This window comes from Tubulanus polymorphus, chromosome 6 (assembly GCF_964204645.1).
Source record: "Tubulanus polymorphus chromosome 6, tnTubPoly1.2, whole genome shotgun sequence".
In the NCBI taxonomy this organism is placed as follows: Eukaryota; Metazoa; Nemertea; class Palaeonemertea; order Tubulaniformes; family Tubulanidae; genus Tubulanus; species Tubulanus polymorphus.
In genome coordinates, this window is record NC_134030.1 from 4,092,136 (window position 1) to 4,108,824 (window position 16,689).

At 38.6% G+C, this 16,689-nt stretch overlaps 3 protein-coding genes across 3 annotated transcripts; 2 read left to right on the forward strand and 1 right to left on the reverse strand.

Moving 5' to 3' along the window:
* Window positions 1–326: 326 nt before the first annotated feature.
* Window positions 327–8,751, reverse strand: LOC141907205 (degenerin-like protein del-10). The gene is made up of 11 exons (XM_074796785.1): window positions 8,522–8,751; window positions 6,334–6,501; window positions 5,867–6,034; window positions 4,895–5,013; window positions 4,140–4,321; window positions 3,684–3,840; window positions 3,539–3,592; window positions 2,182–3,416; window positions 1,466–1,767; window positions 944–1,035; window positions 327–855 (listed from the first exon to the last, which is right to left on the reverse strand). The coding sequence occupies exons 1-11, from the start codon at window positions 8,749–8,751 to the stop codon at window positions 713–715; spliced, it is 2,850 nt and encodes a 949-aa protein (XP_074652886.1). The 3' UTR covers window positions 327–712.
* A 1,421-nt stretch (window positions 8,752–10,172) lies between these two features.
* LOC141907207 (pancreatic lipase-related protein 2-like) lies at window positions 10,173–13,190 on the forward strand. Its single transcript, XM_074796787.1, has 9 exons — window positions 10,173–10,227; window positions 10,295–10,587; window positions 10,964–11,195; window positions 11,274–11,510; window positions 11,605–11,708; window positions 12,011–12,140; window positions 12,271–12,379; window positions 12,829–13,011; window positions 13,088–13,190. Exons 1-9 carry the CDS (start codon window positions 10,173–10,175, stop codon window positions 13,164–13,166), a joined length of 1,422 nt encoding a protein of 473 aa, XP_074652888.1. The 3' UTR covers window positions 13,167–13,190.
* A 1,714-nt stretch (window positions 13,191–14,904) lies between these two features.
* Window positions 14,905–16,449, forward strand: LOC141907208 (adhesion G protein-coupled receptor B3-like). The gene is made up of 5 exons (XM_074796789.1): window positions 14,905–14,911; window positions 15,184–15,348; window positions 15,481–15,645; window positions 15,999–16,163; window positions 16,247–16,449. Exons 1-5 carry the CDS (start codon window positions 14,905–14,907, stop codon window positions 16,447–16,449), a joined length of 705 nt encoding a protein of 234 aa, XP_074652890.1.
* The last annotated feature ends 240 nt before the right edge of the window (window positions 16,450–16,689 follow it).

A 16,689-nucleotide genomic window follows, 5' to 3' on the forward strand; every position in this document is an offset into this window, starting at 1 on the left:
GAAATCAATTCCTAGATCCGATTATCAGATTGTTAATGAGCTATGAATATTATATTGGAAGGGTTGCGTTGCCATTTCACTTGCGTTTATAGTGTTATATCATCGTATGTCGGGATTGATTTCCGAACTGGGTTTGATGCGGCCGGCTTGTAAAGCACCTCTCACACGGTCCATAAATTGGGTAGAGGGAAGAAAATCACATTTTAAGTACATCCAAATTTTATTTCAACGTCAAATTCCATAGGTTACATATCGTACAATTAAAGAAACAACGCATAAATGATATAGACGACAGACTTGGCTCGTATTGTAACTTTCATTGTTTCTTATTAAATTCTATGATCAATCCCGATTGATAGGTTACCTCGAAAATCAGGTTTTTTTTTACAAATATCAACTATCTTTTCATTTACCGAGTGAGATGTGCTGAAAAAGTTTTAGGTTGATTTTCTATGTTGGATCACACTACAGAATGATTATACATCCATCTTCCTAAACGATGTAAAAAGAGACAATTTACGAGTATGATAATAAATGGCCACACAACACATGACAATAATACACATATAAAAAACATATACAGATATTAGATGTACACATCTTAAGACTATAGACATTAAGGAGGCAACTTTTAGTGACGGAACTTTAGAACGTAGGTAGATATGGACCCGTATACTGTCGAACACGAAACAGACTCTTTCGGAAGGTCAAATTAGATGTAGCTTCTCTTCTCCTCTTCATCGGGGTCGACAATTTTCCTTTTACGACACGACTGATATCCGAGCAGATCCAACACTTCGAACACCGTCAGAACACTGGCTCCGATAAATAAACCCATGGCACCACCTATATCACCTGTAAGCACGACACAAAGACATCAAACAATAATTGGCTTTTGTTTCGATCTCGGTCGTTAACTAATGATCGTGTTTTTGCTACTCACAAAGTAACGCGAATATATCGTAAGCGATCTGTTGTTCGACCAATTCGTAGTTCAGTTTGCGATAAAATATGTCGATTTGAAGGAAGTTCTCTCTGAAATATAAATATACGTATATACTCATGTATATTTATCTATTCGTAGCAATGTTACAAGTAGAAAATAAAAAAAGAGTCAAAGAGCAAAAAATTACTCTACTTTTACTATTTACTTGGGGTGAGAAACATAGACATGTGCGTGATTATTTGAGGGGTTATTCCAATTATGTGTACGTAGATGCGTGATGAAGGTCACATCATGTAACGACTTCAATATATTATACCTGCATTAGTTTACGGACTAGGTCCGATGTTTATGTGCTGAATGAAGTTTGAATTCGAATCGAATTTGAAACGTATTACGAACGATGCATATGATGTGTTGGTCTGATCGGCTGAATTTGTTGAAAAACAACCGCGCTTGCTTTGGTTTTCGATTAACATACAAGCATTCATAAACTCGTGGCCCAATCCGCCAATAATTTACCTGTAAAACTTAGTACCGATCTTATTATCGGCTAGATATTGTCTCTGCTGACTCATGAGACGCTGCAGGGATTCAGTTAATTCTATGTCTAGACCCGATACAGGATCGACCAAGTTGAATCCCGATTCGACCATTGCGGCGATGACACCCTTCTTGAACTCTGTATAATTGGTTTGCGCCCAACTGATGTTGCGACTGACCAGAGTATCGCTGTGTAGCCGGTAATAGGGCTGACTGTCCTCATCAGTCAGTATGAACTTCCAGATATCGAGGGATTGGCGCCGCATTTTCACCCAATTGTCCTATCATTAAAGAAACTTGACCATTAAATGTTCGTGTTAAATTTTAACACGACGGGCATTACCAGTGAAAAGTTGAAACATCCACAATTCAAACAACACCAATTGATACCCTTTACGTGCTACTCGCTTTTCCAGGGTTTTCCATGGGCGTGTATATAAGAGTGAAGGGACGAGGGATTTGGACTATTTAATGCTTACATGTTTTTTCCTAATTTCCTATTGCACAATAATATTTTTACTCTGGTTGCTGTGTTTTCTAACTATTATCATAGAAGTGTAAGTGATTACATGATATCATGTATCCACAATCTTTGTAACAAACGGATTATGCAAAATAAACTACAACTATGATTCGCCAACTTCTTTTTTCGCGATGCTTCTGAATACTGAAAGTCGTCGTACGGTTTCGATTACCTTCAATGACTGCGTTCTCGTGCGCACCTCGTCAAAGTACGTGCTGATACCAGCGAGGATGTCTTCCATTCGTGGCGCAGTCGTCTGTCTAGAAATACTCGTCCATCCGATAGTTTGATTCGCCAAATAATCGTGCAACAAATTACTAGTTTCCAGGAATTGCGGCCACAGATTTGTGATCATCCATTTGACGCCCTTACGAAGACTGTTTAGATTTATTTTCATTTCTGAGTAGGTTTCGGAGACCGAAGATTTCAAGTCGTCGAATCGTTCGATGCGATCGGCGAGCACGCGTTCCGGGTACGAATACACGTCCGACAACATGAAATCGCGATCTCGGTAAAAACCGCGAATCGCCGACAAAAATTCGTCGATGATCGCGCGCATTTTGAACGACGATTGAAACCCTTTATCGTAAACATGTCTCAGATAATCGGTCATATTATCGCAAACTTTGTCGATACGTTTCAAGTGATCGGCGGCGCTTTGAATGTACCTTTTCACATTCGGCGTTCGCGTAACTGCGTCTTGAAGAAGTTGTATAGGCGCGATGATTCGAGCGTCTAATTCAGTGAAACTCTTGTACGGATAGTTGAATATAGCTTGACCGCGGTTGTAAGACGCAAACGCCTGCGTACAGTTCTCCAGGGCTAACAGCGCTAGGCCCTTACGCGCTTTGATCGCTTCGAACATGGTCAAATACAGCATTTGACGTTGGATGGGATCGTCGTTAACGGCGAAGACTAAACGGTTCAAATACTGTTCGTAAGTATGAACGAATGTGAAATATCCACGCGGTACTTCACTCCAGGTCGCTTCGTCCATAGCCATAACACCGCGATAGAAATTCTTCAGGCAGACATGTTGCTGTAACGACGAAACTCGTTTCTTCTTCCTCCACGCGGATATCAGTTCATCGAACGTATCATCGACGTGATCTGTGTATTTGATGACGGTGCTGTTTATCTTTACCAGGAGTTCTTCTACTTCCCGCGCTGCTCGCAGTATCCGGGCGATATTTTCCGAATTCTCGTTGAAGTATTTGTTCACAACAGCCGCCTTAGTGTCTCGAGCTTTTATGTAGCGTTCAAGAAGTGCCGAACTGTTGAGCATTGACTTAACCGTGTCAACGTCGAGATAAGACGTGGTCGAGTAGGAAAAATTCGGTTCGTATATCGTGCTGGTACATGGAAGATCACATTTACACATATGCGCCATATATCGCCGATAATACACTGTTGAGAACAAACGTTTCCGATAATACGACAGGTTACAAAATGTAGGGGATGCAAAAACACTTTAAAGAGGTCATCCATGCATAATTATAGCCTATATATTTCTAGCGTCCGATACCTACTTTTATTTTCCTTTATGCAACTTTCTTGTGATATGGTGCAAACTGGTGGATTACCTACAAAATGAGCGATTAATGTTCTCGTCAGGCTCTATATATAGCTTTAACAACCGTCTTACTCGTTATCAATTTCATTTGAACAAAGTACCATTTTTAGAAGGCATGTACGCTAATCGGCAACCACACATGGTCTCATAAAAGTTTGTTTTGCACGACATTCGGCACCCGACTTGCGAGTATGTTTCGTAATAGTGAGTTGGATTGCCTTCTGTGCAATTTCCGTGCGGTTTTGGCAAGTTCTTCATCTGCAAACGAACAAACAACTGTTTGCATAAAAATAAACGACATTTCTAGATATTTTCAAAAAAACGTGCATAACGTATATCAGAACATGTTTTCCAAATAGATATCGCCTGACAACTGCCATTAATTAGCCCTTTATACAACGGCCATTAAAATCAATTTGTTGCTTCATATGCAAAAAAATGATTCGGCGCCATCGGGCTGTTTTATTTCAAAGCTTATAACTTGGATTTGTATTCGACATTGTAGAAGTTTGATAAACTTAGAAGCTCGTCTATGTGCTATGCTCCATCAGTCTTACCACGGTAACTTTGATTCCAGCATACGTATGCGTTCCAGTTGATAGAGCTTGTCCCAAGTCGTGCACGAGTGGAACTTCGTTATGTTCGTACAGTAACATTTTGATTCCTGCCGAATCATGGGGTCCTCTCATGTATTCGTATTGCTCCACGTTCATTATCAGTCGTAGACCGTTCTCTGAACCTAGAAAACGAAATGAAGATAAAACATACGATAGTTCACAGTCATTAATAAGTTTTTATTAATAGGGCTTTTGGAATCCAGGGCAAGATAGACTCAGAGAGGGACAGGGCCGGATCCAACGATCTCAAGGGTTTTCCAAAAATATAAGGGCACTCAATAGTATGGGCTTTCGTATCCATGCCTCGCAAGCGCGAAGCCATTGAAGGGGTCTGGGTTGGGGAACCTCCACCAGAAAATCTTTGGATAATTTTGGGCCATTCTGGTGGTTTTTGGAGGCATAAAAGCTGATTTGAAAAACATGACATTGATGCTAAGTTCTAAACCAAGACTGAGAAGAAAAGGACTTGCTTTCAAGTGATAGGATAATGAAGTTTAACATTTCACTGATATGACACAAAAAATAACTTGTAATACATGTAATGCAAAATAGAAACAAATGAATTGACATCTTTATCAACTTTCAAGTAGATTTTTTTAAAAAGGGTACGGGCAAAGCTCGACATTGTGTTCGCACCCCTCGAAGCCCCCTGGATCCGCTACTGGGTCCAATATGGGACTGGCTAAGCAACTTACCAGTTTCTGAGGATCTGATTGGAGGTTTCGCACCATGATTGAACGCATAACAGGGGCCAAAATCCGTGAAAATCGGAACGAAATCATCCGAATCGCAGCGACCGTCATTCCAACGACACCTTCAACAAAATAAGCATCGTAATTATAAACCGAACAATCGCTTTATACAAAATCGATTCGAAAATCATTCGAAAATCGCTTTGCAGATTTTACTGGTAACATAATTGCATGAATTAGAATTTTGTGCGAATGTACTTTAACACTTCGCCATTTTTAACGTCGGTATTCCTTTTTCCAACTTAATGGTGCTAATAGTGTTGTACTTTTATTGTAGCGATATAAACCTGTTAATAGTGATGTTTGTCTTGAATAATTGAGTCGCAATTCTAGTGGATCTGCGACGTATTGAAGCTTAAAAGCGATACGACTGGTTCTAGTTATCCATAGCGATAGTTGAAAAATAACTGCTGATAACGATGTTGTATTTATTTTATAAATTCGAATTCAAACAAATTGTTCTACTTGATATCTGCTGGTAGATTTCACCCGTCACGAACGCTTCAAATGTCTACCTCGCTAATTAACCAGATATTTTCGACGACCCTTGTCTCGAGTGGGAGGTTGACATAACAAAATATGACAACGCGAGGGCAGTGCATGAGGGCGAAATCAGAAAAACACTTTTTTTCTCATGTCCACCGGACGCTCCCGTACGAAGGCGATTATTTTTCAGGCACTGATATATTTCTATTACGATTTATTTCTCATTGCGGAATTATTTTCACTTGCGAACATATTTTGATGGAATTTATTTTAATTATGTGTCAAGAAAATATTTCATGGCCCTTATCAGTCACTATACGTCTTACAATTCATGAAAGAATAGAGTTGTGAATCATGTTTATTCATTTATTCGTGGAAATATGAATCGGCATTTTGACAATTCGATGCAGAAATAAATTCAAATCTTACCATACAATCATGTCCTCTTTTCTATGCGATGTTTTAGCGAGTAGTTCTTGTGAGTTGAGATTTTCAGCGTTGTACATCGTTAGATTCAACTTCCAGCCGTCTCCGCCCTCTCTGTTGTGCATATCGTCCAGTAATGGATAGAGTCCCAATCGAGTAGCTTCAGTTACTCTTCAAATAGATCCATACATTCATCGTAGGAATTAAAGTAATAATAATAGTAATAGTAATTTAGTAAAAGATGATAATAATTCATTTTCATTTTACAACTAAAGCATGTTCCGATGTCGCGATCTCAGAAATTTAAGAGAATGCTCAGAACACAATGAGAACAATTTCTGGGCATGATATATGATTTGAAAAGAGATTGTAGCAGGTTTCCCCCGTATATATATCATATTGTATATGAGCGTACGTAGTATGTATATAGACAAACACTTCCATGTAGAAACTGTTGTAATCCGACTAACCTAAACCAGTTCATGTTACAAAGAACCACTGACGGAAAAGTGAGAGTTTCATTAAAGTTGATCTCCACGTTGACGGTGACTGGATAACCGTAATAATAGATGATTCGATCTACAATCTGCCTGGTCATCACTGCAGTGCATAAACTAATGACGAAAAACCAGGCTAATCTGAAACAAATGAACAACGAATAAAGCTACGTAACGTAGTCATTTATGAATTGCTTAAGTAGTCTAGAAGTTCTGTCAATCAGAAATTACGATAGAATTTTTAATTACAGTCGAATTGGTCAGTTTTTCATTTAATTGTTTGTGGCATGAATAATTTAACTCGAAAGTTACATCAAGTTGGCAATTCTGTTTGAAAGAAATAACGATTATCGATGATATAAAGCTATACGCCTGAACCATTTGAAAAATGTACAAGAGATTCGAAACTACTCGACGTAGCAATGCGTGTTTGTTGTATGTGTAATAAAAATGAAGTAGAATCCGAATTACGTTTCCTTTGTGAATGCAACGCGTATCATGATTTAAGAAAAGACCTATACAACAAAACTGAAGATGTACTAACTGTTGATATAACATCCCTGTCAAGTACCGAGGTAGTAACTCAAATTCTTTCAAATTGTAAAATAGTTAAATATGTTGGCATTATGTTGAAAGGATGTCCTTACGACGTAACGGTAACATGCCATGAATATGTTATATTTGTATGAAAGATTGTGTCTTGTAAGCCTTTTATAGCCTGGCTTTACTTGTAGAGATGACAATTTAATAAACTATATATATACCGATTTCCCACAGCTATAGATAATTCGATGCTAACCTGATTTTGTTCCGTAGAAAAAAAATATATATGATTTACGCGGAACGACATACATTTCCAATATCCAACTTTTTAAGAAAAAAACGGCTTCTTTCCTGCTCTATTTATGCATGCATACTTAACGCATATTAGATTAACAATATGATATGCTTACAAAGTCCATTTACAAAAATTAATTACCGAAATGCAAACTACTGAGATCTATTACAGATAACAAAGTACCTTTTATTGCGCAATTTTCTGATATATCCACAATTTTTCGGTAGCATATAATTGAATTCAGAAAAAGCTCAGTGACCATTTAGGAACTTTTGTACAACAGTCGCAAGGGAATTAAGTACAGAAACAATTGAGTTATTCGCTGCCTTTCGTAAATCATAGTTGATTAGTAAAAACCACCGAATTGCGAATATTCCGTGTAACGATGATGCATTTCTTCATGTTTAATAAATCACTTTTTTTCGGACATAAAAAAGCGTAAAAAGCAATATGACCAAGGTCACACCGAGCATAATCTTATTTTCAGAACAAATCGGGTGATAAAACGACCTCGGAAATTAAGTTAGAAATAAGAGCGACAGAAAAATCGAACCAGGTTTTCCAAAGACTAAACAGCACATTCTGATCAAGATGAACATATTCAGTATATTTGAAACCCGACTTTGAAAAATAGCATTGGCGTCATTGATGACTTAGTTAGGATTGCCTTCGAGGCAAATCAAATAATGACTTCATCGCACACGATGATCAGGGCCCTTGTGTGTAATATCGTGACCATTACATATGAATTTACTTTAAACGCACTGTTAACGGTCGTAAAATATACGTTTCATCAACTTTGAAAGGAATTATTATCTATTTTCCCGGATGCGAAATGATTTCGCCACGCGACATAAAATTTCGGGTCATAAACCTAACGGAAGCGTCCCGAGGACATAATTACTTCATAAAATCATAAAATTAAATAAAAATTCGATTTTTAATTTTATGATTTTATCAATCGGCAAAAAAATTTAAAAAACAGTATTATGTCCCCAGGACGCTTCCGTATAAACCCGACTTAGAAACATTATACTTTCGTTTTTATTCTATAATATTAAAAATCAATTTGATTCAAAACATAAATATTCATGTACATTTTCATTCAAGCGAAGAAAGCCGTTCATTTAATCAACAGTAGGTTTTCGATATGGGCGAAGATCATGCGTGTCATCAACCTGGTGTCATACAGGACAAAACCAAGGGCCCATTTGCACAGTCGTGAGTCCAAAAGTGGTCTTGACTGGTCTCGCTATAAAACGAAGATGGTCTAAGACTGATCGTGCTATTCTGTGTCCATGATATCTAAATATATTTACGTACCTTCTCAGAACGACCGAATCTTCGGCACTGACGTATCTGATACCATGAAAGGTCGTATTCTGTGTAAAATCGTAGAATGCATCCCTCCACGTCACCGGTTTTATTGTCAATTTTGGTTTCGGATAATGATGATCTCGATCGTTATGCACGTTCGGTTTCAAGTGGTTACTATCGTCTAAGACAGTCAAGTGGTATTTCGTATTCTCTGCTGCGTCGTCCTTTTTGGTCATGATGCCGGTGGCTCCGCGTAAAGATTTAATACACCTACGAACTTCACCCGTGCGATATAAATCTCCGACGTTTTCCTATGTCTACGTGTCCTCGGTATATTTTCGTTAAAAGTGGTTACAACGATGTTGCTTCGGCACCTTTTTGCTTATGAAATGATCAACTGATACAAACAGTGTATCTATTGCCACCAGCGGTTGCTGAACCAGACTCAACACCTCACACGAAAGTCATGAAGTCCGTCACAAGAAATAAATGAAATTGTGCCAAGAGCCAAAATCCATCAGTTATAAATCGCCGTTTGTAAATAATCTAATAGCATATACGCACTTATGTTGATAGTTATTGCGTTTGCGCAATGCAGTGTATATAAAGAGAGGGAATTCATATAAATCCAGAGTTACTGACTGCGAGTCCGGGGACAAAATGGAATAGTCTGCTCGCGGAATGTCGGCGGAAAAAATCTAATTGCTTATATATAATTGGATAAAAATCTCAGTACTTATTTCACAAAGTTACCAATCGAATAAATCAGTTGTTTAGAATGTTGAATACAAAACAGACATTAACTTCGATATTGACATATCGCTGAATATTATAAATAACGTATGAACCGCGGAGCTGTAAGCAATTTCTATACGACGTACGTCCTTGAACTGAGTTCCGCAATATCGTAACTCGGTAAATTGCATCAAATGTGAAGTATCTACTCAACAATTTACTCATTAGGAACCTTATGTGAAAAGAAATACTCGAAACCATTATGTAATAATCGTTTATTTCTCTCCGAAAACAAGAAAAACGGATCTTACGTTATTTCATACAATTTTCAGTATCGGTAAATATCCGTATTCGTATCTGTTATTATAAACTTAGCTTTTATGAAATTAGCGAATTGTAAGATTGTCTTGCGGATAATTTATGGATCGTCAACAAACATACAAATCAACGATGATTATTTCGAAGGTGATCATTGAACTAATTGGCTTCAACAACTGGTCTTCATATGCATACATCCATCTCTAGAAACAGGAGATTGGAGAGGTGTTCTTTGCATCCACGTTGATGTCAATGTTGGAATTATACATGTGCGGTAAAGATTAACTGAATACGGTTTTATTACTTTCACCGATGGGTTCTTCACGATACATACCGCTTCTTAGGCAATATCAATATCAATATTCTTTTTCTTGTTAGAAATATGATAGTCAGAATCTAAAGAGGTCACTTATCGCGATTCGTTAAACATTTAAAAAGCTTTTTCCATGAATCAATTGAAAATTAGAAATGATTTGACTAATGAGAGTACGACATGTGTTCTCAGTGATAAATAGCAATAGCTGTGAGCGAGTATTGACAAAAGGTATTTGCGATAAAAATGCAAGCTTGATTTCAGGTGTAGTCATTATAGCAAGTGGTAGATATGTTACACCGACTCGCGATACTTGTAATTTGCGTTCTCTTTCCCGAAAACCGATGTAAGTCTATTCTTTATTATTTGTTTGATTTTATCTGAATTTGAATGATATTTAGAAATTGTTTTAGCGTGGTTTACGGAGAATGAGGTTTGTTTTGACGGACTCGGTTGTTTCAACAATGAACATCCATTCGACAATGCGGCGCTTGTTTTACCAGATGAGCCATCAGAGGTTGGTACAGTGTTCTATCTGTTCACTCGTCACTCAGCGTCGCCACAACTACTCGACTATACGCGTCAGGAAACACTGGAACAGTCGTTTTTTGATCCGTCGACACCGACGAAATTCATCATTCACGGTTTCAATAACGATGGTAAAACGAGTTGGGTGACAGAGATAGTCATAGCACTTCTCAATTTGGTAAGTAACGACAAACGATTTTAATAGGGAAGTTTCCAGTTACCAGACGCCATTTTGAGGCTCTCCCGCAGGTCCCGCATTGTTGGACAGATTTATTCGGCCAATGCATTCGTCCTCCAAGAGATGATGAGGGAATGTGTTGGCTCTCATAGTACAGTAACATCGCTGCTACAGGCCCGATGGTACAGACACATAGTACACTATAGTCTGGACGGTCTCAAATGAACCGGTTGATAGCAATTACCCATTCCCTGAACAGGTGGCAATGAATTGTTTCAATGTCCATAAAAAGGTATAATTCTCAGCAAGCGGAGAACACTGTCAATCATCGGTATATTGACATCAATTGCTATGATCTTCGTGATTATTTTCACAGGAACCCATGAACGTCGTTGTCGTAGATTGGGGCCAAGGTGCGGCTTTTCCTCACTACGTACAAGCTGTCGCAAACAGCCGCTTGGTGGCGAGACAAACACGCGTTTTATTGGACCAGATGCGATCGTTAGGAGCCCGAATGAGCGAGGTGCATCTTATTGGCCACAGCATCGGGGCGCACGTAGCTGGTTACATAGGCGCAGCGTTAAATGCATCAATTGGTAGAATTTCAGGTAAATCTGAATTTATCAACGACAGTCGACTTCAAATTAGCTATAGACATCTAACGCGTATAAACGTATTTTGTAAAGGTCTTGATTTGGCGGACCCCCTTTACGGTGATCACGATAAGGCAGTTCGATTAGATGCGTCAGATGCCAAATTTGTCGACGTAATACACACGAACGCCCGACCGTTTCTGGAAGGAGGTTACGGTGATTACGAGGTGTCTGGTCACGTAGACTTCTACGTAAATGGCGGAATAGTACAACCAGGATGCGAAGGTCTTGTTGAAACGGTGAAGAACTTAGCTAAAGGTTTAGTGTCAGGTAACTTTTAAAAATCTAAATGATGCAATTCATCTACAATCAGTTATTCGTCTATTGCGAAATTAGGTAAATGCTTCCTTTTTCCAATTTCCAGCCGCTACAAAAATACTGTCGTGTAGCCATAGTAGATCACATGAAATATTCATTGAGTCTATCTATACGAAATGTCCATTCATCGCTTTTCCATGTAAAGATATGGTAAGTACGCGAGTGTGTTCCTGTTATTACACTGACAACCATCAAAACATTATACTTGTGTATAGTAATTTTGTTCATTTATTAAGGCATATCAACGGAAATCGTAAAACGCTCAAAGGCAATGAGCATTGGATTTTCAAAATCGTTCGGGAGGAGGGTTCCAAATTCAATTCCAACAAAATCAAAAGCGAACCCATCCCGGCCCCACATAAACATTCGCTACGGGCTTGACGTAGCCCAATATAATATAACTCTCTCGCATTGTCAATATGTATATCATACTGACGTGTTTCTTACTTTAGGATACTTTTATATGCGGACGATGTATGAGATGTCCAGAAGAAGGATGCATTCGTATGGGTTATCATTTGCACAAGCCTCCGATACGCGGGAAATTCTATATTGACACGAATAAAAGTCCACCGTATTGTGGTAAGCAGAATCTATCAAAACCTAAAACATGAAAACATGATGAAATATAAGAAAAAGTTTTAAAAAATTTAATTATCAAGTTTTATGGACTGTTTCACTTTTGTCTTGTTCATCTTCTGTCTTCGTTTAGGATACCATCACAGCCTCAAACTATTACCTATGAACGACGATGCTAAAGGTTACATCAATGCTCGCTTGTACGGAAGCGACTCCACGTCGGTAGAGAAAAAGATCTTCAAGTATGTCTGATGACAAATACTTATACAAATCTACGTAAACATTTGATACGATATTACGAGAGTGTTCACATAAACAACCCACAATTATTGATGATTAACAGTTCCAATTGGATTACAGCGTCAAAGCCGGCGCAACTGAACCAGAGAAAAGTCTTCTACTGACTTACACCATAGACTATAAAACGATTCGTTTTACAGCCCATACTTACACTAAGATGCTAGTAAAATCCTCTCAAATGACGTATAATTTCGCTTGAAATGTGGGAGATTTACAACGTCGTGGTTCTGGATCGCCGCCATCTTGTGCTACAATCAAGAATGCGACTGTCCAAATTGATCACGCATTGCAGGAGCGTTCTGATAAGGACACTGACATTGGGAACATGTTTGAAGCAGAACTTGTAGGCCTACATAATACATCGGTAATTCATCGCCATTCTTGGTTTCAGTGAAGATTATGAGTACGAAGCGGGTAAATACGCAGCCTGGGTGGTTGTTGTGAGGAATGATATCGGACATCCCAAAAGCATCGAACTAACTTATGTCAAACGGGAAGGTATATTTTGGGGAAGCGGAGCTGATCAGTTAGAAATAGAATCACTCATCCTAAAATCTGGCGTCACAGGAAACGAGTAAATATCTGTTTATTATATTTTCAAGATAATGAGTCAATTTTGTAAGTAATATTTTGATTTTCTTACTTTTTAGGCATTATTATTGCGGTGATACACTGGTGCTAAATTCAGGCGAACCTAGAATCATAAAACTCTCAACAAATTCATGTTGATATTATTTTGTGGTTTAAACTCCTTTTCAATAAATCATTATATTCTTGCGCTAGGATTCGGTCTGTTTCTTATGTTTGATCTGTAAAAGAGGAGTATCTCTCTGACTCGGCGTCAACAACTTCTCCAACCTGATCAGTCATCACACGTGGGCATCTTGAGGGCATTGGAATTTGCGAAATCCATTTAATCAAATGATGTGATCACGGGGCGATGGACTCAAAAAAACATTACAATGACATCCCTTCACCAAGAGCCATAGTTTCAGATGTTACAACAGGTGATTTAGGCTACAAGCCTTGCGTAGAAACATATGGCCCATGCCCCAGGACTGGGTGAATGACATCGTTTGAATTTTAAGTGGAAATAATGTTAATTGGTATTCATTGATCAGCGCCATATTAAAGATTGTATAACGTGTAAAAAATCAGTGACCGTTGTTTTGGTCATTGTGGATATATTCAATTCAATTCAATACTTTAATACAACTTAAAAGTTTCACAGTGAAACATACAAGTATATAATGCGATAAAGGAAAAAAAGGACAATTAATTTTACAGAGTAGAAAATTACAATTCAAAATAGACAGGATAACACATTTACGGAACTAGCATGATTTAGCATAAGACACACTCCGGGGCTCCGTCATGAGAAAACTGGAAGAAGCATACGTATATACTACCAGGGAGGTGGGAGTGAAAAACGAAGAAGAGGGTTCACTCCCACCTCCCAGGCATATCTAACAAAAAGACCCGTTTCTTTTGTCTGTTATTTGCTGTATATAGTTACAGAAAAGGTTACAGGATATATACTTCTTATATATCAGACAGTGACCGTCGAAAGGCTTGACGTAAGTCTCCATCTTTATCCAGAGTAAAGTCTTTAAAACGATCTTAATTTATTAATTTCCCAGGTAGATGAATCAACATAATTCTATACCTCTTATCTTTCAGTCTCTATCTTGGAGAAATCATTTGACCAAATTATTACTGAAAGCTCGGTCTTACCACCTGTACAATACTCAGTTCATCTGAATGATTAATAAACCTCCTCTCGAAAGGTTCATAACTACGGCATTGATTAAATTGGTTGACGTATCTGTGAACACCCAATAAATCTAGCGCGGGTTCACGGTAGGGTTGCACTGATTAAAGATTAATTCACTGATGTAGAACGTATAACTTTTTAGAAAAACGTGTTACAAGTTTAAAAGGGCCATTTAATGACCAACTCGTTACTCATAGATATGGCATCGTCCGTTTAAAACGGTTACAACTATCCCAACCAACACCTTCAATATTTTGCACCTTTGCATCGCGTGGGTTACGTGCTCTTAGTTTTCGAATCGGACGTCTTTTTTAATGAAAACAAACTTGCGGTATTCGTGAGAAGGGAGAAAGCTGTTGTCGAGGACGCTATTTACCGCGTACGGTATAAATTATTCAATCGAGTTTAATCTAGTCACGAATTTAGCTGTTATCCGGCCGTTTGGGAAATTATGAACTCGTTCGGTTATTGGTTAATGTCGCATTGTTTGGTTATTAATGCCGAGATAAATTCATCGCGTCAATAAAAATTAAAACCGGTCAATTCGCTTAGAGCATTGCTGATAACTACAGGTGGATTTACATACGTGAACTATCTATTGAACTTATCGTTGTTATACAGAATTCTTTGCATATCGTAAGTGGAATCAAACATTTAATTTTGAAAGTCGCGCAAGAAATCGACACATTATGAATGAAGGGTTCGTATGCAAGATTGAATTCAGTTAATCTACAATAAATCTATTGTATTTTTCTATCATTCAGATATTTCTTGACACAGGGAAACCATTTCAGTGAATAATCACGTATTCATTCATACGAGAGTGTATCCTTTTTAGAAATGAAACGAAATCCTTGCTTTTTGCATGTTCGGCATGTATCGTAGCACTCGGTGTCGTTGCGATCTCTAGATATTTTCTACTATTCAATAAAAGGGGCATTAAAAACCCGATTTCATTTTCCAATTTTGTAGTCGATGGTTTTTGGGACAATTGGATATCGTGGTCTGACTGTTCATCATCATGTGGAACCGGACAGCGTAAACGCGCTAGAAGCTGTTTCGGTCCACAGCACGGCGGATCCGAATGCGAGGGCGTAACCACTGAAATCGAACCTTGCAATACGCATCCTTGTCCAGGTAAGTGGTAGTGGTACCTTCGGGAAGGTCCATTCGGCTATATACGGCCACGTACATGCCTTTGTAAAAATTTGATACGAAATCCCTAAATTTTCGAAAGTACCTGTAGTCGATTTGTTTTTACGAATGAAGTTGATGGTAAATGGCGAAGCTGGTCGGTATGGGCGAACTGCACTTTGCCATGTGGTTCTGGTATTCGTAGTAGAATTCGACAGTGTGTGCCACCTCAACATGGCGGTCGATCATGTAACGGAATATCTACTGAAAGTGAATCATGTAATGAACATCCCTGTCCTGGTAAGCGTGGCTTATTTCAGAGACAATCTAAAAGATCAATTTCTATGAATCTCGCTATTACGGACTAACTTTTCAATTTCATGAAGTTGATGGTGTGTGGGAGATGTGGTCGGTTTGGTCGAACTGTTCACTGGAATGTGGAACTGGTAATCGTACTCGCAGCAGGCGCTGTGTTCCACCTCTTCATGGTGGAAAACCTTGCGAAGGTGTTGAAACTAATACCGAGTTATGCAACGAGCATTCTTGTCCGAGTCAGTATTTTGATAAAAATCAAGTCGAATTAATGTTCGAGTTCAAAATTGTCTTCGATGATCGGTGCGAGGGTATGTATCGTTTTGATTGATATTTTTCAGTCGATGGTCAGTGGAATACCTGGTCTAACTGGTTAACCTGCAGCCGGTCGTGTGGAAATGGAACGACCTTTAGAACGAGAAATTGTATCCCTCCGCGTTATGGTGGACAAAACTGTAGCGGTGATGGACAACAGCTCAAAGCTTGTAACACACGTCCTTGTCCAGGTGATCTGTCCTCACCAAATGCTCAAATCGCGTAGTCATTCTCCTGATTCTAATTCTCTCTCTCCACTTAATCGTTCTTTTAGTCGACGGATATTGGTCGAATTGGGGAAATTGGTCGCAATGTTCGAAATCGTGCGGCGGTGGAGCGAGTTTCAGATATCGAGATTGCTCGCCGCCTTTATATGGCGGGGAAAACTGCACTGGCCTCGACATCGCCCAACAAGAATGTAACACACGGATGTGTCCAAGTAAAGATGAATGCTCGGTTTCGACGATATGGGAATAGACTAGAGAAAATTAAATCCTTTTTCATATTTGTCTACATACATTTTAGATGATTCCAATCGCGCTTTTATTGCTTAAACACTCTTGCAAATCTCATATTCAAGCTCACACTTTGCTGCTTTTGATGTCTACGTACTAACAATTTTGGTCAGCCACCTGTAAAAGGATAGATACCGATAGATAGTTTTCGTTGAAATGCAAATCACAAAATCTAATTCTCTAGGACCTGGATCGTGGCTTC

Bases quoted from the DNA above. Each gene is read 5' to 3' on its own strand.
- LOC141907207 (XM_074796787.1), top strand. From the start codon at position 10,173: ATGTTACACCGACTCGCGATACTTGTAATTTGCGTTCTCTTTCCCGAA. The intron at 10,588-10,963 runs GTAAGTAACGAC...TTATTTTCACAG, and splicing joins TCATAGCACTTCTCAATTTG to GAACCCATGAACGTCGTTGT. The intron at 12,141-12,270 runs GTAAGCAGAATC...GTCTTCGTTTAG, and splicing joins TAAAAGTCCACCGTATTGTG to GATACCATCACAGCCTCAAA.
- LOC141907205 (XM_074796785.1), bottom strand. From the start codon at position 8,751: ATGACCAAAAAGGACGACGCAGCAGAGAATACGAAATACCACTTGACT. The intron at 6,502-8,521 runs GTACGTAAATAT...CATTTGTTTCAG, and splicing joins GATTCGGTCGTTCTGAGAAG to ATTAGCCTGGTTTTTCGTCA. The intron at 856-943 runs GTGAGTAGCAAA...TCGTGCTTACAG, and splicing joins CGATATATTCGCGTTACTTT to GTGATATAGGTGGTGCCATG.
- LOC141907208 (XM_074796789.1), top strand. The intron at 15,646-15,998 runs GTAAGCGTGGCT...GATATTTTTCAG, and splicing joins TAATGAACATCCCTGTCCTG to TCGATGGTCAGTGGAATACC. The intron at 16,164-16,246 runs GTGATCTGTCCT...TCGTTCTTTTAG, and splicing joins TAACACACGTCCTTGTCCAG to TCGACGGATATTGGTCGAAT.